The following is a 13,946-nucleotide window of genomic DNA, read 5'->3' as shown; positions in this document are numbered from 1 at the left end:
TGGGAATACATTCCAGACATGGGGGACAGCCTGTACAAAGGCATGAAGTCAGAAAATGGAATAATATCCTGGGACTTATTTGCTGAGGCAGAGATGACCTGCAATTTGCATTGGTGAAGAGTGCCCCCATACCAGGAGTCCTGTGTACTAACAGAAATCACAGGTCTTTTGCTTTGTTTGGCTTTTAAAAATCTTAGATGCTTAAGGAGCAATCTTACACAGTGAGGCTCAGTTGTAAGTAGTGAAATATCAAGCCAGTGAGCTCAATTTAAATTCCTCCTGCCATGCCTGGCCCCCATACAAATGACAGCAGCCATTTAATTGAGAGTTGGGGCTTCGGATGTGGTGGTCTCAGTTTCTGGTGTATACAGTTGTATCTTCTTAAATGATTTTTCTTTCTCGGCCACAGCTTCCATAGGTCTATTAGTTGGCTTCTAGCAAATACCAAAGTTCTAACAGCACTATAGTTAAGGAGGAATCTGCCTAAACTAAGCAATATGAAGCTATAATCTTGGTGGCACTTTTATACAATTACTTTTACAACTGATCATTGTGGTGGGATTTTTTTCCCATTCTCTTATCCCTTACCATGTTGCCAGCTTGATATTTTGTCAAATAAAATAAGATTATACTCTATGTAGATCAGTTTCAAACTAAAGCCCTGCCCCTAAGCTATTGTGGAAGATCATACGTGATTTTAATTCTCACTGCACTGAGAGACGATAGTATTGGGGTTTTTTTGGTCATTCTTATATTTTAACCTTCCAGAGTGAACCATAAAATTTAACACATTCCACCCTGTGCCTTAAATGGCCAGAACACTTTATAAGCAAAATATTAAATTATTTTTGAAAAGTAGCTTAATAAATTCATTTTCCAAAGTTGCTGGCAATCTCAAAGCTGATTTACAGAAACCATCAGTCATCAGTGAAGGCTGGCAGCATTTATCTTCACTACTAGATGGCTTTCATGTTGTACCAGAGTTTGTGCATTTGAAAAACAGGGGTAGCTCTGCTTTCAGGTAAGAGAGGCTTGTATACGGAGCTGCCTGTCCATAAAATCCTGGAGATAATGTTAATGTGTCTTCGCCAGATATCCGAAATGCTACATTTTCTAAATTGGATGCATTAAGCAATTACTAAGATCAGTGTTGAAACCCCGTCATTTTCTTTCGTCCTTGTAGGGTCAGCGCCGTGTCACATTCTACCTTCCAGAAAGCTCCCAGGAGAGCGGCAGTGACCGTGGACCTATTGAGGCAGAAGCCGGTGCTACTGCTAGTGCCAGGCCTGGCTACGCTCGGAGAGACTACCGTAACCGCACAACTACACACAGCAACCGTACCGAAGGAGACGGCAACTCTGACCCTGAAACTGGTAAGTGACTCTATGTTCCCAGGATAAACAATTTCACTATATGAATGTCAAAATGTGGAGAATTGTAGAGTCGCTGGAAGTTTACCATTTGAATGGGAGGGCGACACAGGTAAAAAGTGAAAACATAATGCTGATGATAATGATAACCTGATGATAATGATAATTAAGGATCTTTCAAAATATCACTCTGGTAAAAATCCCTTCATTATGTCCATTAAACAAACAGATATGACAACCAAACCAATGATGTCAGTGAAGATTTGGGGCCTCAGCTTTACTAGATAAATGCTTAGCTATCATGGCTCCACGGGATGTCTAGAGCTTTGTCCCAGAACACTGCATTTAGAGGGTCATGGCAGCAGTCATATAGAATCAACAGAGCTTTGATATGTGTTAACAAGGATAATTAGTTTAAAATCTGAAGCTACTAGATGGCAGGCTGGGGAAAGTGCCGACCCATCCGTACTGCTGTGTGCACACGACTGGTGTGCAGTAGCCCCCCTCACCTGAGGGCCTTTTGGTGACCCTCATCCTGGGCTTAGTTTGTATGTGGTACTTGTCCCAGGTCTAAAAGCCCCTAGTCAAGTTTTAAGACTTTTAAAATCAATCTTGTGATACTAACCTATTACCACTGGTATATATTAGAGGACTATAATTTGAAAATACTTCAAAGGACCAGGTGATGACAATTGGTACACTATATTTGTACATACTAGAAATGTAGGATGCAAGTTTTTATTTCAAAGTAAAATTATAATGTCTGCTTGAACTTATTTATATTTAACATATGTTTTCATAGATAGTAGAACATATAGTAAATTGTAGTAAAATTATTAAACAGTGTTTTAGAAGTATTTTAAAATTCTTGCATCAATTGACATGCCTCAGTCCTTCATATCCCAGCCAGTCTTTTGCAGTCATCTTTCTTTTGAACAACTATTTATTTTACAGTGATGATGAGACATATAATCAAGTTCCGTAAAACAATTCCCTTTTGGGTGCCTTGGAGATTATTTATAACCATCTATAAATGCACACTGTGAGCTATCTCGCTGCTTAAAAATATGCTCAGATTTGGTCTATACATAGGCTGGCATGAAGGCTGACTTCTCCAATTGAAGGAATGGGAAAGGAAGGAATAGAAAGGAAATGTGTTTGAACGTCAGCCCTCTGAATGAACGTCATATCTGACCTGATTTCTGTTATCTCATAGTGCATATTGCGTCATTTGCATTATTGCAATTATTTTGCATATTCCCTTTTTTGTTCTGCGTCAGTTCATGTAGATTTTCCAGTGTTTCTCTGATTTTTTTTCATGCTGAGCATTTCTCGTGGCACAGTGATATTCCATTATATTCATATACCATAATTTTTCGGTGATTCTCCAATCCTTGGGCATATACTTTGCCTCCAGCTGTCTACTATTACAAATAGTACTCTTACCAATAGTTCAGCATTATATAGTACTTTTCTTTCGTCTTGACCTTCAGTTAGTAGTAGGATCACTGGGTCAAAAGGGGTGAACATTGTAAGAACCTTAAAAGATGAATATAAGATGCCTAATAAAATTTCAGGGGGGAAAGTTATATACCAAGTCCTTGTGGCTCAGGATCACATTTTGAGAAATGCAGAGTTGGCACGTATGTAGAGTTTTTGGAATTTGTGAAGCTACATTTTCCCCAAAGTACATTTTTATCTTCGTAATTGATGTCTGTTTCTAGACCAGTAGCGACAATGCCTTATTCTTCCCACTAGTATAGCTGTCAGATATTCCTTGAGCACCATTAGTACACACAGTGCCATGCCAGTAGCACAGAACCTGCTCAAGGCAGGCTCTCACAAGTTATAACTGTGCTGGGCATCCTCAACAAAAATTTAAAGCAGAAGATTGAAATGAGCAGGAGTGACACACATGAACAACTAAATCGGGCACGTATGTTTGAAATCAAAACAGTCCACCACCACCATCTCCTCTGTAATACCCAGTTTTTGAAGCCTAACAAAATAAATACAGGTTGCATAAACATCACAAAGAAGTACCCAACATCTGTATATCATGACAGCTTTGTACTTGCAGACATACTGAATGGTTATTAAATGCTCTTAGACTATGAAGTGCAGAAAATCCCAATTATCTGTAACCATTTATGCTTGATACCCAGATAGTTAACATCTGTTGTGAAAATCACACTTTTCTCCAATAGGCATCAATAAGGAAACTTTCTCAGCTTAGATATCAAACAGTGCAATGAGATGTTGTGCTGTAGCTAGAATGCAGCTGCTTTTAGATCTGGTATGGTTTCAGAACAAGTTGCATACAAGTTTATTATTTCAGGTAATGAAGAGTTAATTATCTTTGTTATTTTGTACCATGTAATCTATCAGCATCATTTTATCTTCTCTGGCATCATCCTATCAACCAAAAAATAGAGTTATAATCAAAGACACATCTTTCTTTAGCACCATATAAAAGAGATCCATCTTCTATGTATGTTCATCAGCAGTTAGATTCATCAGACAGTAAGCACTAAACTACAAAGTGGAATCCCCAAAGAGAGATCCAATCCCATGAAAAACAAGAGCTGGTTTCACCTAAAATGGCCTCTCCAGTAAAATAGGGCTGGTGTGGGAGGCAGTGACATGGTCAGATTTCCTAATTAGGACTCAATTCAAGGGAGCAAGGTCAATGGGAATTTTTGAAAAATTTGAATTATAAAATATTTTGAAAGAAAGTCAATTTGGATTACCCTCAGTATGTGCAGTAATAACAGATTTAACAAATGATCCTTAAGTATTGGCGCTGCCTTTGAGGCTGTGCGTTAACAAACATATTGGAGTCATTTATAATTAATGTAATACTTGTATATTAAGAATAAATGTATGTGTGTTTAAAGTGCTTTGTTGAATAAGCTGTTTCCACACCAATCGCAATTGAATTTGTTTCTCAGAAAACTATTTTTCCCCAATAGAAAATATAGAGGTTAATATTATTCCTAATTAAAGGCAAATAGCAAGTTAGCAGCTTATTTATGAAAGGTATTCTACTATATAAGCCAGCTTGATCCACATAACAATTATAAGAATTAAATAATATAATTATTGACAGTTGGGATTTTACTAAATTTATCTAAAGAAAAAAAAGTATGCAAAGAGAGTAGATAGGTTTATATGAGCTATGATAATTACTTTTCAATTTCATTGGCTAAAGTGCTCATAAAAGATTGAGGACAAAAGACTAGGAATAATTTTTTAGATGAAAATATACCACTTTTTGTTTGCTATATTGGAAGCTCACTATCACGTGACAAAAGATTAACACCATATAAAGTATTATTGGACCTTGTGCAAGGGAGCTTGACCCCATTTCACCTCTGATGTGCTCTGGTCACATGCATCCAAAGGATGCTATATAGTTGAGATGTCAGCCTCAGACTTTTATGGATATTGTTGATGTTGTCTAACAATAGAAAATAATCGTTAATGAGATTATCCCAGATTAAATCTCCTTTTGCTAGGAATGAGGACTAAAGAAACCTCTCTGGGGCCCTAACCAGGGGTGTTTGTGGTTGTGAACAGATGCCAGCAAGCTGTGCAGTGTTCGTCAATCGCACCACAAATGGGATTGTAAACTGTTAGAGGCAGTTAATGCTGTCCTTGAGCAATTGAACTAAATTATGCAGCTCCATTTTCATATTTTGAAATGTATCACATCCTCAATCTGCTTTTTTTTCTGCTAATGAATTGCCTGTAATAGTACATTGTACTGAAAATTGCCTTCTTGTGAGCTCACAGATTGAGGTGTCAACACGACTTTTTATGAATAAAGATTTTTTAGAGTTGCCAGAGGGATTTAGAAATATTACTTTTAAAACACAAGAACCTGGTTTGTTAAAACTCCTAACTTGATAAAAGAATTTCTGTGATCTGTACTCTGGTATACTTTGCCAAGGATATTAAGCTTCCTCTCTAATGTGAAATGAAATTGTAATGAATTCCTGTCTCATAATCTCTCTACAGGAGACATGAGCTCTTCCACCCCCTTTACATTTGGATAAAAATAAATAGTACAGCTGTAGGTCAAATTTGTCTTTCATCTCCTAAAAGGAAAGTACACACTCTGAATACTATGAGCTAGTCTTTCTGGATGCTAAGATAATTTGCACAGTAGTCAACCAGATGACTCTAGCTTCTGTTATAGAGATAGGCATATATCGTTCTTTAGATATAGATAGATATAGATGGAGATATATGATCAGGGCTGGCCCTAGATACAATTGCAAAGCAGAGCAAATTTGTATTTGCCCTCCCCACCTCTTCTCCTCTAATAAGAAAAGCCCTCCTCTTGCCCCATACCTCTCCTGAGCTCTACATGTTTTGAGGACCCTCCACCACCCTACCCAAGTTTGGACCTTCCTTCTTGCTACAAAGCTGCTATTGAAATATACCCAACTGTATCCTCTTTCTGCTCCCTCGGTCCTATTCTGGAACACTAGCTACCTGATAAAGTAACTCATGCTAAGGCCCTAGTAGTGGGTACCCGTGAGTTAGTGTGTTACCTCACTCAGGTAAAACATTTGAAATTGAACAAGGGCCTTTTGGAGACAGTCACAGGACAGACTCTGTCATTTAGAAGTTCAGATATCATGGAGATTTGTTAGGGCAGCAAGGGCTTTTTAATAAAATTCAGATCAAACCAGACCTGGGCCTACATATGGCCAAATATTTACGGAAGGAATCAGAAGGAGCTTAGAGATAGCACTATGGATTGGATGGAGAACCAGACAGGATGGCCTGGATTCCAGTCCTACTTCTAATGTATACCATTTGACCCTAGACAAGTCACTCAGCTTCTCAGTGTCACCAGGTAAATCAGTGAGCTGCAGAGAAGATGTTAGTTTACATTGGTAGAGTGTTCTTATTCAGTAGCTCCCTATACCAAGGAAATCACAAAATTATAGTGTAATGCAAATCATATTTAATGTTTTTATTTAAAGATGGATTTAGAAAGATGCTTTTTCCAGGTCCACCTCTAGAAGGTTATTCCCTCATTGTAACCCAGAAGGTTTACACATTATTGGGTATTCTGAGATTCATGTATCACATGCAGATGTACATAGAGTTACCATGGTAAGCATCATGGTAGAGTGGATGGAGTGCTATATTTGGCATTTCTGCCCCATTTCAACCCTACTTCTGGGACTTACTGGTGCATAACCGAGGGCAAGCCACTTAAGCCCCGAGAGTCCCAGGCGACTTTCTGAAATTGTATATGATGGAAAAAAACTGCTTATCCGCCTAGGTAGAGAGAGCTTTTGTACTGGGAGTGGCCCAGAGAAAAATAACCAAATTCCTATTATTACATAAGGTAATCCCTTATAATGGGATCATACATGTTAAATCTGGCAAGGACCTTAGAGGTCAAACACCCTCATTTTATGGATTTTATGGAGGAGCTCACATAGGGAATGGAATGTAGGTCCTTTGCCTCCAAATCTGATGCTCTTTCCCCTTTATCGTACTGTCTCTCTGAGAGGAGTAACATCCTCTCTCTCTTTTATTCTCTCACTATTATCAAGTAGAGAGAAGGGGGTTGCCACTTCACTTCTCTGAGATTCATTACTTCATTGCAATTTGTTGTGTTAAGAGGCTATTGGCAGGTCGTGGAAAACCATCATATTCCTTTAGAAGCCTTGTGGGGGAAAGGGGAAGAGAAGGGCAAAGGACAAATGGGAAATAGGTAGATTGCCTGTATAGGGACCTAACGTGGCCTTTGGTTTAGCAAACATAAATCACTTCTTTCAGAGAAATCCCCTGCAAATAAGAGGGCATCAAAGACTCCATCGTGTCTGCATTTTTAGAGGCCTCGGTATTGTACAATTATTTTGTATCTGACGTTATGTTCTCTGAAGATGCAACAGCTGGCTAGCAGCCATGATGTCAGAGCAATAGAATCGAGTGCTGATGGGAAACTTTTTACCCCTTTTCAAGAGGTGTTTATTACCCTCTTCTGATTCCAAATGTATATCTGTAATATAACTTCAAAAGAGAGCATTTCTCTAGGGTTACACAAGAACCATATTTAAGACCCAAATGAGAGACTATATCATTAGTCATTTAAAACTGATAAGTGTTGATCTTGGAATTTGGCCCAGGCTAGCGCATCTGTCTATCTGCCCTTCTTCTACTTGCCCTGTGGTTGTACACTAATAATTAATTCACATGGAGCTGGAGTAATTAATCTTTCCCATGTAGTACAAGTTGATTGATCCTCTACCTTTAATCTAATTAGCTAGAAAAATTGGGAAGACTATAATGATTGGTGAGGATACCATGCTTCTTTGAGAATTGCCAGCCTTTTGGAAGACCATCTGAAATTGGTATCATGAATTGCATGCTTTGAAATACTTGGTTAATCTTTTTTTTTCACATATTTGAGTAAAGCAGTGGCAATATGCCCAAAGCAAAACCAGTCTGGTTTTAACAGTCTTACTTAAAGAATACATCCTTTGGAACTAGCTGAATAGTGTAAGGACACTAGGGGGCATCTATTTAAAGGCTAGTGTCTTTTGAATATTCTGCAGATAGCTTGTGATAAAGACATATGGTTTTAAAAAAAGAAAAACAAAAACTGCTAATTATGCTACCTATCATTAATTATTTATAGCAAAGATTAAGGGACCACTTGGAATGTTTAGTATAGTCATGGTTCAGCGTTTGGAATCAGAGACTTTCAGAGTTTTTCTAGTTGAACCTGTACCCAAGCAAGAATCCTTTCTACAACGTGTTGTTATCTGGCTTGTTGCTTACAGATCTCCATTAAGGGAGAATCCATGGCCTCCTACAGTAGTAAGCTTTTAATCCTCTCCACTTCTGTACTTGTGAATTTTATTTGTGAACCCAAGTGTAAAGCTTTTCATTTATTCCTATTCCAGTTCACTGTCCTATAGTTTGCAGACATTTATCATTTCCCAATCCTGGGGCACCTCTTCTTTTCTCCACAGTCTTTCAAAAACACTGATAGTAGCTTCAGAAGCATATCTGCCAATTCTTTTAGTCAGCCAGTCAATCAACAAGCATGTGTTAAGTACCTGTCATGTGCCAGGCACTGAGTAATGAAACAATTCCCACTGGAAAGGACTTTACTTGTTAACTTCAAATCTCCCCAAGGGGGTAATTTATCTAGGCTTCATGATTTGAACTCATTATAAGAAGCTAGGTGCTTCCTTAATATTTCCTTAGCTTGGACATTACGTCTTACCCAGAAAATTCCCTATTTAACTCAACAGAAAGAAAAAGCCAAGGAAAGGGACATACAGATAGTGACCTTTTATGAAACTGAATGAACTTTTTCAGGCCATCACATTTCTGATCCCAAAGCATCCTCAGTCGCTCCCTTTGGGACTCCATTAACAACAGCCTCAAAAATGTCAAAAAATGTAGTGATTGGACTCTAACTGCTTATCTGGATTTTAGAAAAGGTAAACACACACCTCCCCACCCCCCAAAAAACCCCCAACGTCATTTGAATTTTAATTCAGTTATATATAGCCAACTATACTTGTGGAAGGTCATTAATTATATAGCCAGCCATACATAATGATCTTGATTGCAAAGAGCTCTAATGTCCTAAGCACTGAAGTGGCTGTGTACATATATGTATTGTATGTGTGTACGTAGACACACATATACATATATAAGTCAGTATATCAAGGATTCCTAATATCACCATGGGAATTTAGAGTGTGGCAACAAGAACAAGAATTGTTGGTGAACTTTACCATTGTAGATTACCACCTATCTATCATTTATAGTCTTAGAAAGTTGTCTATGACTCAAGAGAGAGTAAATGACGTGGCTGTGGTTTCCTGGCTGCTGTCAGAGGCAGGATTTATAATGAAAAGTTCTCTGAGGCAACATAAGCCTATGATTCTGTCTGTGTAGGGAAGTTCCATTGTGGAAATTCCCTCCATGGGTGGAGATCAGCAACTTGTCTATAACTTAGAATCTTACAGTTAGGACACTGAGGTCAAATGACTTACCCAGGGTCACACAACTTGTACATGTCAGAAGCAGGATTTCAACCCAAATATTCAAAGTCAGCTCTCTTTTTATTAATCCACACTTCCTTTCAGCAAGCTGTACAAGTAAATACCATTTAAAAATCAGAAAATTAGGAAAGTTAAGGCATTTGTCACATGGTATAACATTTTTTCCAATTCTCCCATTATCAAGATTCACTCTGGAAATGAGCTAAGCATTTGGGTAGGTTATTAAGTCCAGTGGCTTACTTTGGAATTATTCGGTTGGCTCCTAGCTCACTACTTCAGAGAGTAAAAACATGAGCCTTGAAAATTATGTTCTTGCTTAGAATACTCTTTGGCAAACAGTGAAGAGAAATGGACCATCTGCATTTTTTACAGGGCCGCTAACATAAATATTCGTTTGTCAAAGATAGAGGAACTCCAAAACACTGTTTGGGGACAAAATGCAGGGGATCATAGATTGCAACCTGGAAGGGAAGTGATCTTCTCTAGTCTGGTCACTTTACAGAAGAGGATACTGGAGCCAAATGGAGCTTAAGTGACAAGGCCACAGTGGTTATAATTAGCAGACTGGGAACTTGAACTCAATTCCTTTGACACTAAGTCCGGCACAATTTCCACTGTACGAAACTGTCAAGTCAGTTCCATTTAATTTCATTCTGGCTATGGATCCTAGGAAGACTTACTTCTATGGTCTATTTATTACTTCTTTTAAAATGCCTGAGATGCTGGAACAGCTAGCTGGTAAAGTAGATAGAGTCTGGAATCAGAAGGACCTGAGTGCAAATCCAGCCTCAGACACTAGTTGTGTGACCTTGGGTGAGTTACTTCACCCTGATTGCCTTAAAAATGCCTGAGATGAGAAGCACTTATATATTGGAAGGGTAGAGGAATAAGGATATGAATCAGATGGTAAATATATGCTACTTCCAAACATTAACTTAGCCACCTAGGCTATTTCTTCTGTCTTTCATAACCAACTATATTTTTTTTAATTTACGTGTTTCTGTGTTTATAGTGCTGAAGACTATAATGCTAGCCTTTGGTAGGGGGGAACCTTTAAGAAGTAAAATAACTCTAATAAACTCAGCAAGCTAGAGATTAGACATTGAGCAAAATAAATCCATCAGTATTTCTAAGGGAAAAAAAGTCATCATCATTGTTATTATCATAATCAGTCATTATTTATTATCTCTTGGGTATAAGATATTGTGTACTACCATCATATATTGTAGGGAAAATCTTTAAAAATAAAAAAAAACATTCCTCCCTCTATCTCTCTAGTTTCTATCAGTTTGTCAAGAGAAAGACGCCTCTCTGTGTATAAAACACATACACATGTGCATACTTACATAGTGTACACGCACACACAGAGACACACACGTATACACTCCTTAAGATCAGTTCAGTGGAGAGTTGTTTTTATTTTTGAGGTAATAAGAAAATCAGAATTGCTTTTACTCCTTCTCTGTTCTAGTTCCCCCAGGGAAAAAGAAGACTGTTCTTTTTAGTCATTAATACTGTGCCCATGGATCCCTGCTCATTTTAGTCCCTCCTATGATATATAAATAATATTGTAAGAGAGCTCTTGGTGGATAGCAAGAATAAGGCCACCCAAGAGTGCCCCTGTCTGCCGTTACCTGAACGTGGGAAGTGTGTGTAATAAATGAACTACAGCCAGCTACAAACTGTGCCCTGTGATTTGCATTCATGTAATCTCTCAGCCTAACATGCTTGGGGAAAATCTACCTTTTTCCATTTGTGGAATATGAAAAATTAGAGTGAGCGAAACAAATCTTACTGTGCTTTCATATCATTTCTGGCCACGGACTCCCTATATAAGAGACGTAATAACCTTGGAGACTAGCTGGAAAATGCCATCTCATTTGGTGACTCTGGCCTAGAAGAGGGCCACAAGGAATCAAAAGTGGTAATAGCCTCCAAAACAAACCACCAAGGGCCCAGATCCAAATGGCAGGTATTACTCTGATGCTGCCCAGTTCCATTCTGATGACAGCCTTGAAGATGAGTGTATCTTCAGTGTCTTAAATCGAATACGGATTAGATAGAGGTTTATCACTCTGAAGCAGGCCCCTCAAAGGAAAGTGATCCTTTATCCTGTCCATTCTGTTTGAAAATGACAAGCACTGATAGCTTGGCACATGCTGCCAATTGCAAAGCAATGTCATGAGGTCTGGAGTGTCACTGAGCTTGAATAACTACCCTTGGTGACAAAGAGTAGGTGGCTTTCTCTTCTCATACAGCCTTTCTTTGCTCCCAAATTTTTATTGGGCCACCTACACCATAAAATAAAGTCCCTGTGACATTTATGTTTCTATTATTTATGATCCATGAGGCAGTTCATTTTATGACTTTCTTCTGTCTTTCTTCTGCTCATTTTCTCTTACATTCTTCCTTCTCACTTAGCTTTAAGGATAAGAAAACACTGTGTTTCCCCTTCTTGTTCTTTTTGATAGTCTCCTATGTGTCTCCTATAATCAGGTCTAGCAGCTGTTTATGTCAGTTGAAATACCAACTACCCACACACTGATTTCTTGTTTTCTTCTTAAAATACAAAATCATTTCAATTGTTAGGTAAGAAATTTACTCTGTGAATATTTTTAAGCCTATAGATGGAACTTAGGACTCCTTGTATCAATGGGCATGCCACACAGGAAATATATGAAGGAATTTATTATATTCTGACTGATTACAAACAATGTATTTCCATAAGAATTTGTGGATTTGATTTTTTACATATCATTGAAATATGGAAGTTCCCCTATAGGCAATGCAGTGATAGTATCTGCTGAGTCAGTGAGTCAATATTATATTCAAGATTTTATTCACCTTAGTAAATTGTGTCTTGTTCCAACCAAATGCATGATCTTGCACTAGTATTTTCATTTTGTCATTTTTGTTACCAATAAATGTGTCTTTGGTGAAATGGCAGCTGTTCTAAGGTATTTGAAGGGATGCTGAGGGAAAGAGGAATTAGCTGTGCTCTGCTTGGCCCAAGGGAGGGGCAGTTTCATTGCTTATTATTTTTTCAAAAGTCATTTGAATACATCCAGCTTTGGTGGGGAGGCAGTGTAGCACAGTGAAAAGAGTGCTGAGCTTGGAGCATTAGACTCAAGAAGAGTTAGATTTGAACCCCACCTCTGTCCCTTATTTGCTGTGTGACAATGGATAAGTCAGTTAACCTCTCTCAGTTTCCTCATTTTTAAAACATTCCTTAATTATACAAAATCTTCCTTTCAAGAAACTCATAGAATCATCGATTTTGACCTGGAGGAGACCTTTGAGATCATTTAGGCAAACCTCATCTTATAGATGAGGAAATCAAGACTGAGAGGAGAAGTGTGGGAGCTGGGATTCAAATTTATTTTCTTCTTTCTCAAAAACTAGCTGCCAGCAGAAATCAGAAATTGGAGTAACAAGAACTTAGCTTTCCAAATATCCGTCAACAAGTGTGGAGGAAGAAGGGCGGGTGGAGTGAACTTGGAACGAGCCTGACACTTAGTAGCTGTAGAACCCCAGGGTTGCCACCCTCATCTGTAAAATGTTAATGGTGACAATACCTAAAGTACCTGTACCATCCTGTTGTAGGGAGGCTCAAATCAGACAATCAGTGCAAAATGCTTTGCAAACATGCAAGTGCTTTATGCATAGCCCTTAGCACAATAATGATGATGAATAATTATTATGTTGGGCTGCCTAAGGCAAGAGTAAAGCAAGATAAAGCAGCTCTCTTGGACGTAGATCTAGGGGATCAGAAGTGTCCTGTCTCCTCCGGCCTATTCTGTAGCACTCTCCACAAAGGCATTGCCCTGTGGGATGTAGGGAGAGGGGGCAAGAGGGCCAGGGCTTCCCTAGGGAACTTTCCAGGCTCCTCTAAAACCCTGTAGCTGCAAATCCTTGAAGCCTGTGGAGCTAGTTCCCTTTCCTCCAGTCTCCTGCATGGCAAATCACATTTTCTGGCACCTGGGCAAGTCAAAACGTGAAAACGTGAGGGAAGGATTAGATGCAAGAGGGAAAATAGAAAGAATATTTTAGTAGAATATAAGCCCCTTAGAGGCAGGTACTGTTTCATTTTTAGTTTTGTATTATTATTGCATAGCATAGTATCTGACACATAGTAGGCACTTAATACCCATGACAGCTAAGTGATACAGTGGATAGAGTGCTGGGGCCTGGAGTCAGGGAGACCTGAATTCAAATCCAGCTTTAGACACTTACTAGCTGTGTGGCCCTGGGTAAGTCACTTAACTGCTGTCTGAAGTTGCTTCCTCAACTATAAAAGGTGGATAATTACAGAACAAAGGTTTAAAAAAACACCTCTTACCATTAAAAAGGGTATTCACACACGAATCTATACAAGCAAAGGGGGAGAGTTTTGTTTTTGAAAACCCTCATTTCCATTCTAGCTAAAAAAGGGAGCCAACTTCTCATGATGCTATGGACAATCAAGGGTTTCACTGGAAAGAAATTATGGAGATTTGAATTTGGGAAAAACATTGGAGTGTGTCCT

General features: G+C 38.6%; 1 protein-coding gene across 1 annotated transcript in view; it reads left to right on the top strand.

Moving 5' to 3' along the window:
- LOC118832709 (protocadherin-11 X-linked-like) overlaps nt 1–13,946 on the top strand; it is a 523,359-nt gene that overhangs the window by 312,773 nt on the left and 196,640 nt on the right. The window contains exon 7 of the mRNA XM_036740037.1: nt 1,184–1,373. Coding sequence (XP_036595932.1) covers nt 1,184–1,373 — 190 coding nt within the window. The remainder of the gene's footprint in view (nt 1–1,183; nt 1,374–13,946) is intronic.

Source organism: Trichosurus vulpecula, chromosome X (genome assembly GCF_011100635.1).
Source record: "Trichosurus vulpecula isolate mTriVul1 chromosome X, mTriVul1.pri, whole genome shotgun sequence".
Classification (NCBI taxonomy): domain Eukaryota; kingdom Metazoa; phylum Chordata; class Mammalia; order Diprotodontia; family Phalangeridae; genus Trichosurus; species Trichosurus vulpecula.
The sequence above is the reverse complement of the archived record's forward strand: the minus strand, read 5'-3'. Positions and strand labels throughout refer to the sequence as shown.